Consider the following 18,300-nt stretch of genomic DNA (forward strand, 5'->3'; position numbering starts at 1 on the left):
CGCCGCGCCGAGCCGCTCGCAGCCGCAGCCCCCGGAGCCGGAGGATTATGAGCGAGCCATGAGGCGGCTGCGGCGCTGGGCGTTCGCGGCGCTCCTGCTGCTGCTGCCGCTGCTCCCCCCGCCGGGTGAGTGCCCCCGGTCCCGCCGCCCCCGGCCCCCGCCCCGGCTTTTGCGGCGCTTTCTGCTGCAGCCACATTTTCCTGCAGTGCTCGGGGTGACAGCAGGTCCGAGCGCGGGGGGGGGGGGCGGGGGAGGGGGGAGAGCGCGGGGGCCCACCTGTCCCCGTCTGGCCCGCCCCACCGCGGCCAGTCCCCTGCCGCCGGCCGGCGGACTCTGCAGGTCTCTGCGGGTTGCGGGGGGGGGGGCAGTCGTGACGGGCCGGCGGGAGGGAAGCTCCTGGCCCCCTCCCCATCGGGCTCTTCCCTCTGCAGGGGAGCAGATCCTCCCGCCCAGATCCCCCTCCCCCAGGGCTCCAAGGGCCACACCAGAGCGGGGGATGAGGTGTGCTCACCCCAGTCCCAAGTCTCCTGCCCCTCGGTGGGCAGCCGCCTGCAGCTCTGGCCTTGTCTCCCCAGGTCTTGGGACCCGGGGTCCCTTCGGAGCTCTGCGCTGGCGGGTCTCACCCCAGCTGGGGCGTCCGGGAGGCCCTGAGGTCACAGAGCCCAGCCGTCTGGTGGGGGAGAGCTCTGGGGGAGAGGTCCGAAAGCAGCAGTTGGACACCAGGGTCCGCCAGGAGCCACCAGGGGGCCCGGTGAGTGGGGTTGGGTGGTGAGGCCAGGGGGCTGAGGCAGGCCTGGAGCCCAAGGAAGGCCACCGGGCTGCCAGGGTTTGGGTCCCCCCACCCTACCCCACACGCTGGCTCCTGCAGCTTCTCCTGCACAATGGGCTACCCACCTGATGGGTGCTGGAGCCCACTAGTGGGGAGCCCTGGCCCCACTCGAGGCCCCCCCTCCAATCATCATGGGGATCCCCTGCCCTCCGTGGACCCTGAATGCCCAGGACTCATGCAGCCTCGGGTCAGCCTTCCACCCGCCCCCACTCCCCTCCTGCCAAAGCAAGTGGTTCTACCTCAAATGGGGCTTGGCCGGGGGGCAGTAGGGGACAGGGAGAGGCCGCTAAGAGCCCAGGCACCGATTAGGTAGGGCTCCTGTTTCTCCTCACAGCCACCCTCAGCGGGCTTTCTTGGAACGGCTCAGTGCTTTCTCCTGCCTCAGTTTCCCTCTGTGCACTGATAGGCTTGTCTTTCTTCCTGTCCTTGCTGAGGATGGAGTCCCGGAAAAAGGTTGGAGGCCCCAAGCTCACCCACAAATGCCAGCTCCATCTGCCCCATTCCCCCCCCACCCCATCCCTTTCAGCTGCCAGGCCCCTCCTGCCTCCCAAAGGAAGGTTAGGAATGAAGGAGATTAATTGCAATTAATAATTAATTAATATCATGTGAATAATAATTACCCAGATGGAATATTCAGCACTCCTCGGCTCTCCAGGAGCTGGAAGCTGAAAGTTAGCCAGGCCAACGGTGGGGCGGGGGGGGAGCGGAGGGAGGGATGGTGAAGGCCTGGCAGAAATAGGAGGTGTAGAGGAGAGACTCAGAGGAGGGGTACAGCGGAGGTCTGGGAAGTTTTGGCAGCTGGGAATGGTGGGAGGTAAATTGGGCTGGGCAGAGAGAGGAAGGAGGAAAACGGACATCTGTCAGACTGGCATCTGGCCCTGCCTAATGTACTTGGTTAAAAGCCCTTAGGGGGGGTGGAGGGGTTTGTGGGGGGGCTCAGGGGGGATACTCGGGAAATGGAATGGAGCAGGAAGGCAGCATGCATAATAGATGGACCATCACTCAAGGCAGGGAGGGGGAGGGGCTGCTTAATGGTCCCAGGCAGGCAGGCCTGGGTGGGGGTGGGGGGGATGGGGTGGCAGTGGGGCAGGGGTGAGAGGAAAGGGGTTGGAGGCTGCCTTCAGTGTCTGCCCAGGCTCCTTGGGAGGTGGGAGATGGGCCATAGGATGATCCCAAGGCCAGGAATGGGGTGTCCTGGCTGGGTTTGGTCCTTGGTCCAGCTTTCTTCCTTGGGGTCACCCCCCAAGAACTGTGCACCCCAAGCCTGTGTTGGCTGGGAGTTGACTGCCCAGCCTGATGCTGGGGCCCCTGGTAGGTGCTTCAGGGGAGGTCCAGATGGAGGATGGGGTGGTGCCGTGGTGTGGTCAGAGGACAGTGCAGGCGGAAGGTGTGGGGGCCAGGTAGGGATGGAGAATGGAGTGCTTCCTCAGCCTAGTCCTTCCTGAAGGGAGAGTGGGGGGGGGGGCCCGGGCTTGGGTGGCACCTGGGACTGTGTTGGGGGGGGACCAGAACGGGTGTAGCTGGACTTGATGAGTTGGGTATGCAGACGACAAGTGTCGTTCTGCTGTGTGATGTGTGTGAGCGACCAAGTCTGAATGTGCCCAGCGGGGTGTCTGAGGGGGTGAGGGTAGGAGTGGAGGGTTCGTGGATCTGTGGGGCAGTGGTCACCTCCAGTGGGGGCCTCTCCAGCACTGAGCCTTTCTAGGGACCTCCCCGCAGCCTCCCCAGGGGACATACTTGTAGCCCTGCCTCACCTGTACCTCAGTCTCCCCTGAGGTGGATTTCTCACAACTCCATAAGGAAGGTGACTTCTGCCTGCCCATTTTACAGATGAGCAAACTGAGGCTCAGAGAGGTTGAGTAACTTGCTCAAAGTCAATCAGATCTCAAGCAGCGGAATGAATCTCTCCAAGACCAGGTGCTTCTCACTGCACCATTCTGCCTCCAGGGACTCTCCATTATGGCACCAGGGCAGTGCCACCCAGCAAGATGAAAGAAGGCCGAGGGAGACAAAGAGACATGTCCAGAATAGTTTCCCCTGACCGGAAGGAGACATTGCAACCCTCTACTCCCACCTGGCATTTCTCCCTGAGGCATTTCTGGCGTTGGACCGTCGGGGCTGATGACGGAGCCCGTGCAGCACTGAGCCCGGGTCCCCACTGAGCCCGGGTCCCCACAGGAAGTGCCACACCCTGGCACTGTTGGGCTCAGGGCAAAATTATTGCATCGGCTTGGGGCCTCAGGCCCAGCGAGGTTTTGGGGCAGCAGCAAGATCTCTATTTGCTGTGGGTCAGGTGGCGAGTCTGGGGGAGCACTCTGGCCGGCAGGACTAGGGTGGGGGGGGCTTTGGGTGCTCACCTGCTCTGGCCTGGTCACATCACCTGTCTGAGGCCTAGCTTCCTGATCCCTAAAATCGGGATGATGATAATATTCATCTCAGCCTCATCCACCTCCCGGAGGTAGTGATAGGAAAGGTTTTTGTGTGCTGTGGGCTCCTGGCTTTTGTGGGGAGGGGAGGGCGGGGGTGCGGGGGGTGGAAGGTGGCCGGGAAGGAATTAGAAGCTAGAGAAATGACAATTTCCTGGGCCCTTACTGGGGCAGTGTTATGCCTTTCCACGTACTGAGGTATGTAATGATCATCACAGCTGTAGGAGATGGGGCTGTTGTTATTCCTGTTGTACAGATGGGGAGACGGGCACAGAGAGGTGAAGTAACAAGCCAGGTCACACATCACTTAAGTAGCCGAATCAAGACTGAGGCCCAAGATTGATGCTCTGAGTGTGCCTGCCTCTCCCGCTCAGGGGTATAGTGAGTGAGGGGGGCCACGGGGGCCCCACTGCTCTCAACACCTCGCTTTTGTCCAGTTTGGAAGCGAGCTGGGCCTGAGGCCCAGAGAGGAGGGGGAGTTTCTGGAAGTGCAGAAACCTGTGGTCAAAGGGAGCCTGAAGCTGAAGATTGAGACAGAACAAGCAGGGCCACCATGGGCAGTTGGCCTGGTTGTTCACTGCACAAGAGTGCCCGGGCAAGTGGACTGAATGAAATCTGTGGGCTCATGAGGCTACATGTTTCTGAGGGGAACCTTTTTCTAATCCACACAGAGCTGCTGTGTGGGTCATATCTGCCCCCTAGGGAAACCCAGACTCCGTCAGAACCAAGACAAGGGCAAGATGTGGGGAAGCAAACAATTGAGGGTGGAGAGGTTCCAGGCTCCAGGCCTAGGAGACAGACATATACTAGAGCCAGCCAGAGGCGGGGGACCCCAGTCACTGGGCTGAGCTCCTATGAAAGCTGTCCAGACCAGCGTTTACTGGAAATGCTACCCCCGAAGCCCTCGGCGGGTTGGTGTTTTCTTGCTGTAGGGGTGGGGGCCAATCCGGCAAGGCTCAGTCCCCAGCCCTTACTGGATGGCAGTCCTCGGCAGGGAGCCACAGGGCCTTGGGCCTGGAGCCCTCATACCCCACTAGGGCCATGGCCAGACTTGGTCTTTGCAGCCAAGGTTGCAGCTCTGTCCTGGGATTGGAGGTAGGAGATGGTTCCCGGGAGGGGGCTGATGGCTGGAAGTCGCCCCTGGGACTTGTGCTGGCCAGCCCCGCCCCGCCCCGGCTTGCTCTGCAAAGGTGAGGGCCGTGAACTGAGCCCCGGCATGAGACTAGGCTTGGGTCTGAAAGGCTTTGGGGGTGGCGGTGGGGGGAGCAGCCTTGGCGGCTCCTGGTTCTGCTGCCTCTGAATCCCACCTTCCTCACCCATAAAAGGGGCTAAGAGTCGTCTCCATCTCGCCAGGCTGCTTGGAGGGAGGATCAGAGGCGATGATGTTTGTCAGGTGTCCTGCCTAGGATCTGGCAAGAACAGATGTTCAACATCTGTGAGGCCTGCCCTCGCTCCCGAGTGTTCGGGGCGGGGTGTGGGCAGCTGGACTAGCGTGAGGGCTGGTGTCCGAGACAGAAACCTGCGCATTTGGGGGTTACCTGTCAGGCTCCGGGTGGTGCTGGTGGGGGTGGGCACAACGCGGCAGGAGTCTTGAGTCCTCCCCAGACTCTGGCCTGTGGGCTTGGCCTTGCCTGATCACCCCCTCCTGGTTGCCTAGAGGGACCCAGTTGCCTAGAGTCTGTCCCCAGAAGGACTCATGACCCTCTAAGGAAGTGACTCTGTCCTCAAAATGTAGGTAAAATCCCATTATCAGAAATTTGTTCAACTGTTCTGTCTGGGATTCCCACAGTCCTGCTGATCAGTTGAGCCTCAGCACATCGTGGGCGACAGCTGCCGTGGGGAGGGGATGTCCCCCCCACCCAGGTGGGGGCCCTGCGTCTCTGGCTCCTTGCCATCGGCAGCCACCCAGCCCATGTGGTTCGGCTAGTTCCTCAAAGCCCTGCTCAGCGGGAACATTTACACTTTGTTCTTCAACTGTTATGATTATGATTACTAATCCTTGTGATAATAACACATTAAGAAGGGCTTCCATCTGACCCTCATGACAACCCCATCCTACCGATGGGGAAACTGAGGCTCAGGCCTTCTGATGCCTTTCCATTCAACATGAGTGTGGAGCCCCTGGGCAGGGGGGAAAACATGGGCATGTTGTGTGCTCAGGGGACTAAAGGTGGCCGTGTGAAAAGTTGAATCAGTGATCAGAGATGTCCAGAGCTGAGGCCCTAGGAGAGGGGGGTTGAGGTGGGGTGACGGGCCAGCTCAGGAGTAGAGGGTCCACTGCACTCATGGGTTGGGGGGTGCGGGCTTTGCAGATGAAGGTGAGGAGGAGAAAGCCATGGGAGGAGACGGGGGTTCTGGTGGAGGGATTTGGGGTGACAGTTTGAAGGGCAATGCTTGGACACTCAAATATACTGGAGCATCTGAGAACCCCCGAGACCCTCAGTCTCCCCCTTCCCAAGTCTGTGATTCTGTGGGTCTAGGCTGGAGGCCTGGCGTCTGCATTTGTGATTCGGGGACTTCAGTGGGATTTTTGCCTCCTTCCTTCTGCCCCCTGAATCTGGCTGAGCCTGACACGGGGCATAAGCCCAAGCCGAGGGATGGACGGGCTGGTAACAAGGGAGCCTCAGGGAGGGCAGTCACCGAAGCCAGGTGGCCGAGCTGCTGTGGCAGACATGAACCCCAGCCCCCGCAGGCTGAGATCTCACCCCGCACCTCCCCAGCGTGGCCCTGGGCCAGTCACCTCCAAGTGTCTCTCCCTGAGCCTTGGCCTGCCATTTGTAAAATGAGCACCAGACGACCTGGGCGGGTTGGGATCAAATGAGCCAGGGCACGTGAGAGCCGGATGGCCGGGGAGTGAGAGGCAAGAGCAGGGCACGGGGTCGAGGCCCGGCCGGCCAGTCACCAGCAGCGCTGAGCTGGGCACGGAGGAGGGCGGGCGGGTGGCAGGGGACAGAAGGGGCTCCCAGGGGAGGAACTGAGGGATAATGGAAGAGGTCAGGGGCAGGTCAGGGGCAGGAGGCAGACCAAGTAAGGAGCTGTTCGGCTTTGATAGAACTCGGGCCTAAAGCTTGGCTGGGGGAGGGGGGGGTGTCTTAGGAGTCTGGGGCCAGCAGGAGGTGCCTGGGGTACAGAGTTCCTGGGGACTGAGGTGGGCTTGCCTGATCTTTCACTTCCTGCGGACAGAGCTTGTCCCCATGTAGCCCCTGCCCAGCGTTCTGATTTCCTTCCCCTTCCTCTAGCACCTTTGGTGGCTCCCTAGCCCTCCCTGGGCTGTCTCCTCTCAGGCCCAGCCCCCAGCCCCCGCAGCTGCCCTTGCCCTTATCTGGCCTGGGCCCTGGGTCCTGCTGGGGAAGGGGCAGCCCAGCCCAGGGTAGGCCTGAGCAGGTGGGGAACAATGAGGCTGTGGGAGGTGGTGAGGACAGAAAGGACCCTAGTGTCTGCTCTTCCACCAGTCTGGGCTTTCCCCAGAGTGGGGGTCAGCTTGGTCTGCCCAGAGATGGGGGAGGCCAGATGGGTGAGCTCGCTGACTTCCTGAGCGGTGGACATTCTACTAGCACCAGGGCCGATGCTGCCAGAATTCTCCTGGCCCAAGACGACCCCCACCACACAAAGCCAACTTCACAGCCTTGCATCTATCTGGGCTCATCGTATACCATTTTCAGTGGGAAAATCTGAGGCTCAGAGAGGCTGCTGGCTCATCCCTGAAGCTGCACAGCCTCAGAGAATGGGCTTGGGCCAAGGGGCCTGGACGGGGGCCCGTAGGGGCAGAGATAGGGGCTTATCAGTGGGGGTGGGGGGGGTCAGAAAGAACAAGCGGATACTGACCTGAGGACAGGGGAGGGCACAGGTAGTTGGGGCAGGGATGGATGGGGAAGGCAGACACAGAGCAGACCCAGGAGGGGAGAGGGAGGGCAGGGATAGTCCAAGCCAAGGGCGTGGGGTGGGAGGGGTACAGTAGTCCAGGCCCGGGGACAGGGAGAAAGCAGAGATGGGCCAGGCCGGGGCGGGAAGAGGAAAGCAGCGACTTCTTGTCCTTGATGTTCTATTTCAAATCTGATCGGCGCTCTGGGGGCTTGGGATAGAGCTTGAGCTCAGTCAGCCTGGGGTGGGGTGAGTCAGTGTCCTTGGAGCTCAGAGGGCTGCCTACCCGGCGCTGGCCCTTCACCCCCACCTCAACCCCCCTCTCCTAGGGCCTCTCATGGACACTTGGCCCTTTCTATCTTACTTCACCTTTGGGGTGAGAAGGCCTTGGAAGCTGATTCTGTAGGCTTGAATCCCAGCTGCACCACTTCTTAGCTGTGTGACTTTGAGCAAGTTAGTTAGCCTCTCTGTCCTTCAGGCTCCCCATCTGTCAGAGGAGGGTAGCAGTGGCTTCTATCCCACGGGCTCGTGTAGATCAGATATGATAATGCTTGTATTTAGAACAGTGCCTGGCACATAATAAGTACTCAGTAAAAATGAGAAATCTAGGTGGCTGATAAGAAAGCCAACTAGCACTAGGCTATGAGATTTCGTGACCTTGGGGCTCCCTTCCACCCTGCAGCCTAGGAGAAAAGCCTCACACCTGCATGGCCCGGTGGTAGGACCCTCACCTGGGGGTCTGGGTTCCAGTCTTCTTAAATGGATAGGGGCGTGAAAAAGGCTCTAGTCCGTCTCAGGCCCTTGCTGTGCTTCCGGGTCTTTTGTGAGACCTGATGCTTGGAGTGGGGATGTGAGAGTCCCCCTCATCCCCGTAGCACAGACTCTCCTGCCCCTTCTCTGGAGGTCACTGTTCCTCCAGGCACACTAGCTTCAGGTCTGGAGTCCCCACTCCCCGCAGAAGCTGGGCGCCCAGACCTGGTAGGGCAGCCATCTTGCTCAGGCCTGGTACGTCACCATGACAACCTGGAGCCTCCCAGCCCCACTGCAAAGGCCCCTCTGAAAAATTTATCAGGAAAACTTCCGTGTTTAAAAATTAACCATGGGATTGAAATATTAAAGATGAGCTGCTTTGGGCAAGGCTGAGGGCAATGGACTTGGGGGTGGAGGAGCCAAGTTCCCTCCTCCTGACAGGATGGCATCTGCCCATCACCCCAGCTTCCAGTTCCAACCCACGCTACCCTGTCTGTAGAGTCCGAGCCTCCTCCATCAATTGAGGCTGGGGCCAGGATGCAGGAAGGGAGGGGCCTGGTTTGCAGGGCCCGGGGGTCACACTGCACCCCCATCTCCAGTTTGCCCCTTTCCCATGGTACTTCTGGGGGGCTCTCTTTAGTCCACTTGAGGGCGGGGCTGGCCCTGCCAACAGCAGGGAGGGCCTGGCGTGAAGCAGTGGGCAGGCTGAACTGCCTTCCATCCCTGCTGCTCAGGTAGCCTGGCCCTAGGGGGTGCCAACACCAGAGAGGGTGGGCTGGCACCTGCCCCCTATGCTGCTCACCGAGCCCTGGCCCAGAGGGTGGCTGTGTGCCAGGATGCCTACTCCTGCCCCTGCCCCCAGGAAAGGAACAGGGTCTTGGAGGAAGATGAGCTCTTTCCCCCCAAATCAATGGTCCCCTTAGCTGCTGGGCTGCTCCCCCCCCCCAGCGCTTGTCTTTGTCCTGAGGTTCCCCAGGTTGATTCCCCTCCGCCCTCCCCCCACCCCCAGCCTGTCCACCTGGCCCAAGTGAGTTTTGTCATCCCAGCCTTCAACTCAAACTTCACTCTGGACCTGGAGCTGAACCAGTGAGTGTGGCCTTGAGCCTGGAAGGAAGGGCAGCAGGCGGGTGGGCAAGGCATGGTCTTGACTTGGCTGGGTGGGGAGGCGGGGGCAGGGCTGGGGCAGGGGCCCTGGATCTGAGCTGAGGTGAGGGACCCAAGTCTGATCCAGCCCCAGCAGCGACCCCCCCTCCTTCCTCCTGCCCCGCTCTGTCTGTTTCAGTCACCTCCTCTCCTCGCAATATGTGGAGCGCCATTTTAGCCGGGAGGGGACAACCCAGCACAACACCGTGAGTGCCTTTGGAAGGGGACAGGGGAGACGGAATGAAGGGACAGGTGGTCATTGGAGATGGGGTCCAAGGTATACTCTATACTTGGGTGGGCCCAGCCCCTTGGGACCCTCCATCTCTCCCCACCATGGAGGCTCCAAGGGTTGGAGTCAGAGTGGCGTATTGAATGGCATGGAGCCTGAGCCCTTCACCCAGCTCCCAAGGTCTGACTCCCCCAGTCGGCCTCTCTGCCTGACATGGAGGCCTTCAAGGACCCTCCCTGCTCCCTGCCCAGACTTTTCTAGGAGGTGGCCGTTGGGGAAGTGCCCTTCTTCCTCAGCACCAAAGCCTTGGAAATTCCTGGCTGCCCGGGACACCAGGGTCCCAGCCCCAGAGGCCCAGGGGCTTGAGCAAAGATGAAGAAGTGTCTATAAATAGCCTCCTCCCCACCCCCCACCCCCCACCCAGCCGGTTCAGGAACTGGAGCACAAGTAATTCTGCAGGAGCAGGGAGTGGGGTGCTTGTCCCCTCTGACCCGAGAGCCCCGGCCAAGAGGACACATGCTGCTCACAGTTCCTCAGCCGCAGACCGTGTCCGCCCAGGCGGTGGTCTCTGTGAACACACTGTGTGTGCACTTGTGTGTGCTGGGGCTGAGTCCACAGCTTTCATCTGATTAAGTGCGCTCCTCAGTGTAAGTGCTTAGAGCCGTGCCTGGCCCCCGAGTGCTAGCTCTCCTCAGAGGAGTCTATGAACTATGCACCAGCCCCCCCTGCCCCTGCAATGGCTAAGAACCACTGAGGTAGCCCAACTTCCTCATCTTGTAGGTGAGGTGAAGGGGGCCCAGGGAGGACTAGGCACCCGCCCAGGTGAAAGAGCAAATGAGGAGCACATCCAGAGTAAGGACCAGGCTCCAGATCCCCAGGTGTACCCAGGGACCATGGCCAGCCGCACACCCAGCAGCCGCGGGGCCCCTCCCTGCTCCTCCTGCCTTCACGCCAGGGCTGGGGGCATGTCTGCTCATGTTCTGCTCCTCCTCCAGGGGGCCGGGGATCACTGCTACTACCAGGGGAAGCTCCGGGGGAACCCCCAATCCTTTGCTGCCCTGTCCACCTGCCAGGGGCTGCAGTGAGTACAGGCAGGGGCTGGGAGAAGGGGAAGAGCCTTTGTCCCTGGCTTGGGGATGCAGGTGGGGACCTGCGCCTCTCTCTCTGCAGTGGGGTCTTCTCTGATGGGAACTTCACCTACATCTTGGAGCCCCGCGAGATGGCCAGGACTCAGGAACCCCCACAGGTGAGCCCCTCACGGTCCCCTCTGACAGCCCTGCTGCGCACGCACACCCTCTGTGGCTTGTCCCAATGGCTGTCGCTGCCTCCTCCCTTGGTGACCTCAGCCTTACTGCCCTCCTCAGTCACCCCAGCTCTGGTTCCCTCCCCCTGTGCCCTCAGCTCCAATGTCCCCTCTGTCCCCCAAGTAACCTCCCATCGGGCTCCAGTGTCCTTTGCCCCTATCTCTCAGGGCGCCCCCAGGTCTTGACCCCGGAATCTGAGCATCTGGGAGATCAGATCCGACATGGGAGCTCTGGCCAGTTCTGGGTCACCCTGGGGTGGGGTGGGGGGGAGGGCTGGAGCTTTCCCCCATCTGGGCTCAGGAGCAGACCTGGTCGGCGCCCCCCCCGCCAAAAACTAATTCCCCCTCATTTCAGGGACCCCTTCCCCACCTCATTTACCGGACCCCTCTCCTCCCAGTCCCCCTCGGATGCAGGGAACCAGGTAAGGGAGGGAAAGTGGGGCTGGGGAGGGGGCCGGCTGTGCCCCCCTCACCTGGCCCCTCCCCCCAGGCTGCCTATTTGCTGCCCCTGCTCATTCTGCTCCTGTGAACCGGCCGAGGCTGAGAAGGAAAAGGCAGGTACGGGGGCCCGCACAGACCTCGGGCTGCGGTCCAGAGCAGAAGGACACCCCATCCATGACGGGGGCAAAGGAGGGCCCAGACTGATGTGGCTGGGGGCCAGGGTACCACGCCTGAGAGGAAGCTCCCCACCCCATTTCCTAACACCCGTGTCTCCACCCGCCCGAATTATGGACAAACTGAGGCTGACTGCCCTCGTACCAAAGGCTGGGGAGGGAGGGGAAACCCACCAGTGGGGGGACCGGCATTATCCCTGACTGGAGTTCAGCACCCCTGAGTCTGCCCATGGCTTGGCCCCGACGCCAGGCCTGGAGGGGACTGATCCCAAGTGCCCACCCACCGCCCAGGTCCGCCGGGGCCACCCTACCGTGCACAGTGAGACCAAGTACGTGGAGCTGATCGTGGTCAACGACCACCAGCTGGTAAGTTCCCAGCCTGGGGGCAATTCTGGGAGGGGGGCCCAAAGCTGCCTGGCCCTCCACCCACTCTCTTCCCTCCCAGTTTGAGCAGATGCGCCAGTCGGTGGTCCTCACCAGCAACTTTGCCAAGTCCGTTGTGAACCTGGCAGATGTGGTGAGCCACCCCACTTCCCTTCCCTCTCCTCCCTCGCCACTGGCCCGCCGCACACATGCTTGGGGTGAACTCGGCAGGGCCCTATCAGCCTCTGATCCCCACTTCCTGAAGAGACAGACTGAGGCCCTCCTCCAGCCCTGTGCCCCCACCCTCTCCTACCCTCCAGCCCCACCCTTACCTTCTTCCCTCCGGGCCCAGATGTACAAGGAGCAGCTCAATACCCGCATCGTGCTGGTTGCCATGGAAACGTGGGCAGATGGGGACAAGATCCAGGTGCAGGATGACCTCCTGGAGACCCTGGCCCAGCTCATGGTCTATCGGCGGGAGGGCCTGCCTGAGCCCAGTGATGCCACCCATCTCTTCTCGTGAGTCCCCGCCCCACACGTCCTGTCAGGCTCTGCTGCTTGCTGCCGCACGCAGGGTTGCCGGATGCTCGCTTGGCGCCAGGGGCTCCCGCGGGGTCTGGGACCTGGGCTCACCTTGCACCAGCCCCCCAGCCACTTGCCATAGGCTGGGCATCTTCCCCTGTATCTTAGGCTGATGCCTCTTTTTCCGGTCCCCACTGATCTTCCTCTGCCTATCAGCTCCCCTTTTGTCCCCTCTTCTCCTGTCAAACTGCCCCAGCATCCCTTCCTCAGGGACTCAGTGCTCGGATAGAAGGAAAGAAATCTGCAGTTAGAGATGATCTCATAGGAGCCTGTCATGTGGCTCATGGGCAAACAAACCCAAAGAGAGGAAGGGGTTTGCCGAGGTCACACAGGCTGACATGAGGACGGGCTCCCCTCCCTGAGGGAGGGCTCTAGTGTGCGAGGCTCCCCAGTCTGCCCCTCACAGCCTAGGGAAGCCACCGTGAGCAAGGCAGGGGTTTCTCCTGACAACCCTCTCCCTTCCAGGGGCAGGACTTTCCAGAGCACCAGTAGCGGGGCTGCCTACGTGGGGGGCATCTGCTCCTTGTCCAGGGGTGGAGGTGTGAATGAGGTGAGCTGTGTGGGGCATGGCTGGGATGGCGGTGGGCGTTAAAGGGAGGGGGCTGTGAAGGGCACGAGAGATGTAGACATTTGTGTGCTCCATCTTCCTCACCCCAAGTATGACAACATGGGCGCCATGGCAGTGACCCTGGCCCAGACGCTGGGGCAGAACCTGGGCATGATGTGGAATAAACACCGGAGCTCCGCAGGTATCAAAGAAGACCCCATGTGGCCCCACAACCAGCCCAGACCCACTCCCAGCAGCTCTAGAAGTGAGGAGGGTGACTGTGGGAGGGGGGCAGTCCTCCACCCTCCCTTATATCCACCTGCTCACCTCTCAGGGGACTGCAAATGTCCAGACAACTGGCTGGGCTGCATCATGGAAGACACTGGGTGAGTTCTTGGGGACAAGCTAGGGGACGGTCTTGGGCGAGGGAGAACCATAGGGAGCACTGGGTGGCAGTGCTCAAGAGGCCCAGCTATCGGGCCCACTTAGGATTTCAAAAAGCCCAGTTTTCTGAGGACACTGCCCAAGGAGACCCACTTTCCCTAGCCAGACACAAACTGGCAGCCTGTAGTGTGCGCCGTGGCCACTGGGCGCCGCCAAAGCCTCGTGTGGAGGCACCTTCCCCCCTCAGCTCTCCAACCTCCCGCTCTGAGCCGTCCTGAGGTTTCGGGAAGGGGACAGGAGCAACGTCCGCTGCCCACTTCCGCTTGATGGGCAGGCAGGAGGATGACCGTGCCCTCTCCTGGCACGGAGATCCTCAGCCTCCTCGAGATGGTCACCGAGTCCCCCCGTGCACCCCATCCCCAGTCTTGAGAAGGGGCGAGAGTGGGCTGGAGGGGAGGGCGCGGCGGGGACTCAGCGGCTCCGTCCCCTGCCCCCCGCCCAGGTTCTACCTGCCCCGCAAGTTCTCGCGCTGCAGTATCGACGAGTACAACCAGTTTCTGCAGGAGGGAGGCGGGAGCTGTCTCTTCAACAAGCCCCTCAAGGTACCAGCCCCAGGGCGGGGATATGGGAGCGAGGCTTGGGCAAGGTCCCGGCCAGACTCCGACACCCCTTCCCCGTCCAGCTCCTGGACCCGCCTGAGTGTGGGAACGGCTTCGTGGAGGCGGGGGAGGAGTGCGACTGTGGCTCGGTGCAGGTGAGAGACTGGTGCGGCGCCAGGTGCGGGACGGGGGCGCGCCAGAGAAGGTCTGGGTGGGGAAGGTCAGGGCTTACCCACCTCCCTCCCCTTGTCCCCGCGTCCCTCAGGAGTGCAGCCGTGCGGGCGGGAATTGCTGCAAGAAATGCACCCTGACTCACGACGCCATGTGCAGCGACGGACTCTGCTGTCGCCGCTGCAAGGTGAGGGGCACCTACCGCCGGGGCGGGATGGAGGCGGCACCAGGAGGGACCAGGCTGCGGACAGGACAGCCGGATAAGGGACGGGACTCAGGGAGGAGGAGCCGCTGGAGGCGGGGCAAATGTGGGGGCGGGACTTGAGGCGAAGAAAGCGCCAATGGAGAGGGAGAAGGGCGGGCGTGCGCCCCCAAGGGCCTGTTGAGAGCGGGGCTACGAGGAGCGGGGCGGGGCACCTACCCAGAGGCGGTGGGAGGGGCGGAACCGTGAGCCGGCCTAGGGGCGGTGCTGACTGGGCTGGGAGCGGCCGGGGGGCGGGGCCTCGGGGAAGGCGGGCGCGGAGTCCGGGGTCCTGGTCTGAGCCGCGAAACGCATCCCCTTCCCAGTACGAGCCGCGGGGTGTGTCCTGTCGAGAGGCCGTGAACGAGTGCGACATCGCGGAGACCTGCACCGGGGACTCGAGCCAGGTCCGTCCAGTCCAGCCGCCCTAAGGGTCCCAGTGGGAGGCAACCCCTATCCTTAAAGGTTTGGCTCCGCGGGGCTATTGTTATCTGCGCCCCTCCGCTCCGCTGCTGGCGTTGTCGCTGCTGGTCAGGCTCATTTTCTTCGCCTGTGAAACGGGTTCTCCATGCCTCCTGGTTTTGCTCCTTCCATCATTAAATCAGCATAGTCTGGCTGGGGTTCCAAGGGCCTGGCACGGGGTTGGTGTGTGCTCAAGATCAGAGTGTATAATAGTATTAGTTAACATGTCTTAAGTTCTCATTACGTGCCAGGTATTTAGTTCCATTAAGTTCTCCCAGCCCTGTGAAGTAGTCACAGGAAACAGGGAGACTGGAGAGGCTATGGGACTTGCCAATTTGTGTGGTCTGAGTTCTGAGCCAGACCTCTTGTTCCTGACTTGGAAGAGCTCTGTACTACTATGAGCCCGTTGAGGGGGCATTTGACACCCCTTTATTCTTCAACTCTCAGCCCTGGGGCTGCTCTGTTCAGCCCAGTCCCTCTGTCCACAGTGTCCCCCTAACCTGCACAAGCTGGACGGTTACTACTGCGATCAGGAACAGGTATGCTGGGTTGGGGCTCTCCCCCTCGGGGCCTCTGGCTCAATACAGTCTTTTTTTTTTTTTAATAAAGATTTTATTTATTTATTTGACAGAGAGAGACACAGCGAGAGAGGGAACACAAGCAGGGGGAGTGGGAGAGGGAGAAGCAGGCTTCCCGCGGAGCAGGGAGCCCAATGCGGGGCTCGATCCCGGGACCCTGGGACCATGACCCGAGCCAAAGGCAGACGCTTAACGACTCTCTTGTTTTATATCCATTCCGACCACTCAGTGTCTCGGTCCCTTGTCTCCTGTTTGCTCCTTAGGGCCGCTGCTATGGAGGTCGCTGCAAAACCCGGGACCGGCAGTGCCAAGCCCTCTGGGGCCATGGTGAGTCTTTAGCTAGGAATGGGAGAGGGGACGACTCTGGAGGGCCCAGAATCAAGAGGCTGGGGAGGGGTAAGTTCTGGCTAAATATGCCCTCTACCGAGTGTGTGGCTGTCCAGAATCTCAGCGAACCCAGCTGGGTTGGGGGTCAGGCCAGAGTGTTGGAGGTGCAGGCCTGAGGTCCTGGGGCGGGTTCTGGGGTGAGTGGGTGACGGCTGGCATCATCTCCTTACAGCGGCTGCTGATCGCTTCTGCTATGAGAAGCTGAACGTGGAGGGGACAGAGCGTGGGAACTGTGGGCGCAAGGGGTCAGGCTGGGTCCAGTGCAATAAACAGTGAGTTGCCAAGGCTCCTGGTTGGCCTCCCCAGCTTTGGGACCCAAGAGGGTTTTTTTTTTTTTTTTCAGAGTTGGGACAGCAGGTTCCTGGATGAGCCTGTGAGTCCCAGTGGAGAATATGTGAAAAATCAGGTGGTGGGGAGAGGGCAGATTCAAGTTCAGTAGTAGTAGTAGCATTTGGGTTGGAGGTCAGACTTGGGGCTCACTGTCTCCACGCTGCCCCAACAGGGATGTGCTCTGTGGCTTCCTTCTCTGCGTCAACATCTCTGGAGCTCCTCGACTGGGGGACCTAGGGGGAGACATCAACAGTGTTACCTTCTACCACCAGGGCAAGGAGCTGGACTGCAGGTATGGGCTGAGACCTTGTCTGGGGAAGGGTGGGTTGCAGCCGTGATGGGGGTGGGTGGCAAGGGCTGAGGCTGGCTTCGCCGGTTCCCCAGGGGTGGCCACGTACAACTGGCTGATGGCTCCGACCTGAGTTACGTGGAGGATGGCACAGCCTGCGGGCCCAACATGCTGTGTCTGGATCATCGGTGCCTACCAGCCTCTACCTTCAACTTCAGCACCTGCCCTGGCAGCGGGGCGCGCCGGATCTGCTCCCACCATGGGGTGGGTGCCTGGAGGCCAGGGGTGCCGGGAGGGGCTCCCAGAGGGGACAGGGCCCCCGCTCACCTCTACCGGCCCCACCCCACCTCTAGGTCTGCAGCAACGAAGGCAAGTGCATCTGTCAGCCAGACTGGACAGGCAAAGACTGCAGCATTCACAACCCCCTGCCCACGTCTTCCCCCACGGGGGAGACGGAGAGATACAAGGGTGAGGCTGGAGCTGGCCGGGGTGGGGCCCTGTCTCCCCCCTTCTCCATGCCTGTCCCCGCCAACCAAGCCCTGCCCTCCTCGCCAGGTCCCAGCGGCACCAACATCATCATCGGCTCCATCGCAGGGGCTGTCCTGGTTGCAGCCATCGTCCTGGGAGGCACGGGCTGGGGATTTAAGTAAGAGACACACACACGGCCCCCCGTCCCTTGGCGTTCTTGGGGGGTGTCAGAACCCCAGACCGTTGAAGCTGAGGGGCCTCCCTGAGAAGTTAGCTAAATAAGCTCACACATCACAGTCGGAGTCAGTCAGCCACACGGTCTTGTTTTGCTCACATTTCCGAGAGATTAAAAAAACAAAAACAAAAACAGACGAACCAAAGACACCAAAAGATTTTACATTAACAATCCTGATTCCCAGCTTTTCTTGCAAAAGGAGAAGACTGGGCCTCAGGGCATCCCAGCACGGCCCCGTGGGGTGGAGCCCAGCAGGGGCTGCTGGAAACCGGCCGCGTCCTCCGTCCCTAGGCCCCACGTAGCCCACGGTGTTCTGTGGGCATCTGGGCCTGGGGCCCTCGAGCTGGTTTAACACCTGCACGGTGCAGAGGAGGGACCTGAGGCCCAGGGTCACTTGATGAGTTAGTTGCTGAGACAGGACTCAAACCCAGGCGTCTCTTCCTAGGCCCATCATTAGTGACCCGGTCCTGGGGACCCTGGCCCATCTCTGGGGCCAGGAGTCTCATGGGAGCCAGGAAGGCCCTCCCTGAGAGAAGGGCAAGGTCACCGATGGCTCCTTTTCCTTTCTTTCTCTGCCTGCCCTCTCCTTGGCTCCTGAAGAAACATCCGCCGGGGAAGGTACGCCCCGACCCAGCAGGGGGCAGTGTGACGCCGGCCACGTCATCCCTCTCGCTGTCCCTGTCTCCTCCATCTCATTGGTCACCTCGCATTCTGTTGATGGGGAGCTGGGGGCTGCTTCCCCCACCCCTGCTGTCACTACAGGGGCGGGAGAGCCCTGTCCCGGGAAGGAAGTCCTCCGTCTGCCCTTGTCCCTTCCTCCCGCCCGCCTGCCCCCACAGGCCTTGGTCCATTTCCTCCTGCCCTTCCTATGGGCAGACCACCCCTGGCCAGGTGGGTCCTGGAGCTGTGTCCCCCCGCAGCCCCTTCTCCCGGGAGGGGAGCCTACCTCTGCGTCCCATCTGTGTTGTCTTCCATGTCACCGCTGTCTGAACTTCCCACCAGATCCCCTCCCTGGGCAGCCTGTAACTTGCCGCCTCTAGGGCCTAGCACTGACCTCCCAGGGCCCGGCTCAGGGGCTCTCCCTCTGGGCCCTGCCTCACCTCCTCCCCTGATGCCCCCTCTCCGTTCCAGGTCCGGAGGGGCCTAAGTGCCACCCCCCTCCCTCCGAGCCTGGCGCCCACCGTCTCTCCGCCCTGAACCACGAGGCTGCCCTTGCCCAGCCACGGAGGGAGGCACCATGCAAATGTCTTCCAGGCCCAAGCCTTTCAACTCCTGGCCCCACGGGGGGGGGGGGGGGGGGCTTGGCGGGGAGGGGGGTTGTGGCCCTGCCCTTCACTCCACCAGGGTGGACCGGGCCTGGGGCATTCCCCTCATGGTCCCCCACCCCCCCCACGCGGCTTTGGCCTCGCCCACCAACTCTCCCTGTGTGAATGTAGCTTCCATCAACACGGATTGCCACAGCTCAAGGGTGGGGGGGCGGTGAGAGGGATGCCCCCCAGTGGGCAGGGC

The 18,300-nt window shown here is 61.4% G+C and overlaps 1 protein-coding gene across 11 annotated transcripts; it reads left to right on the forward strand.

Moving 5' to 3' along the window:
• Nucleotides 1-14: 14 nt before the first annotated feature.
• On the forward strand, nucleotides 15-18,070 carry ADAM11 (ADAM metallopeptidase domain 11). 11 transcript variants are annotated; one of them, XM_073889122.1, is made up of 26 exons: nucleotides 15-125; nucleotides 576-751; nucleotides 8,876-8,952; nucleotides 9,149-9,215; nucleotides 10,234-10,319; nucleotides 10,409-10,484; nucleotides 10,897-10,963; nucleotides 11,032-11,099; nucleotides 11,447-11,521; nucleotides 11,601-11,672; nucleotides 11,871-12,037; nucleotides 12,566-12,650; nucleotides 12,759-12,849; nucleotides 12,982-13,033; nucleotides 13,534-13,633; nucleotides 13,714-13,785; nucleotides 13,896-13,988; nucleotides 14,369-14,449; nucleotides 14,993-15,043; nucleotides 15,346-15,409; nucleotides 15,642-15,741; nucleotides 15,972-16,091; nucleotides 16,184-16,352; nucleotides 16,442-16,556; nucleotides 16,644-16,734; nucleotides 17,392-17,558. In XM_073889122.1, exons 1-26 carry the CDS (start codon nucleotides 59-61, stop codon nucleotides 17,438-17,440), a joined length of 2,331 nt encoding a protein of 776 aa, XP_073745223.1. In that variant the 5' UTR covers nucleotides 15-58; the 3' UTR covers nucleotides 17,441-17,558. The 11 variants fall into 11 exon arrangements, with proteins under 11 accessions (XP_073745223.1, XP_073745220.1, XP_073745227.1 ...); XM_073889123.1 differs by lacking the exon at nucleotides 15-125 and adding an exon at nucleotides 17,923-18,070 and having other exon boundaries at nucleotides 268-751; nucleotides 17,392-17,409; XM_073889119.1 differs by lacking the exon at nucleotides 16,184-16,352 and having other exon boundaries at nucleotides 17,392-18,065.
• Nucleotides 18,071-18,300: the final 230 nt, after the last annotated feature.

This window comes from Callorhinus ursinus, unplaced genomic scaffold, assembly GCF_003265705.2.
Source record: "Callorhinus ursinus isolate GAN/ISIS: 27379988/994484 unplaced genomic scaffold, GSC_fseal_2.0 scaffold102, whole genome shotgun sequence".
Lineage (NCBI taxonomy): Eukaryota > Metazoa > Chordata > Mammalia > Carnivora > Otariidae > Callorhinus > Callorhinus ursinus.

What these genes read in the sequence shown, in the direction of transcription:
- ADAM11 (XM_073889118.1), top strand. Translation starts at nt 497, where the DNA reads ATGAGGTGTGCTCACCCCAGTCCCAAGTCTCCTGCCCCTCGGTGGGCA. An exon ending in TCCACCTGCCAGGGGCTGCA is followed by an intron (nt 10,320 to 10,408) that starts GTGAGTACAGGC and finishes CTCTCTCTGCAG; the next exon opens with TGGGGTCTTCTCTGATGGGA. An exon ending in TTGTGAACCTGGCAGATGTG is followed by an intron (nt 11,673 to 11,870) that starts GTGAGCCACCCC and finishes CTCCGGGCCCAG; the next exon opens with ATGTACAAGGAGCAGCTCAA.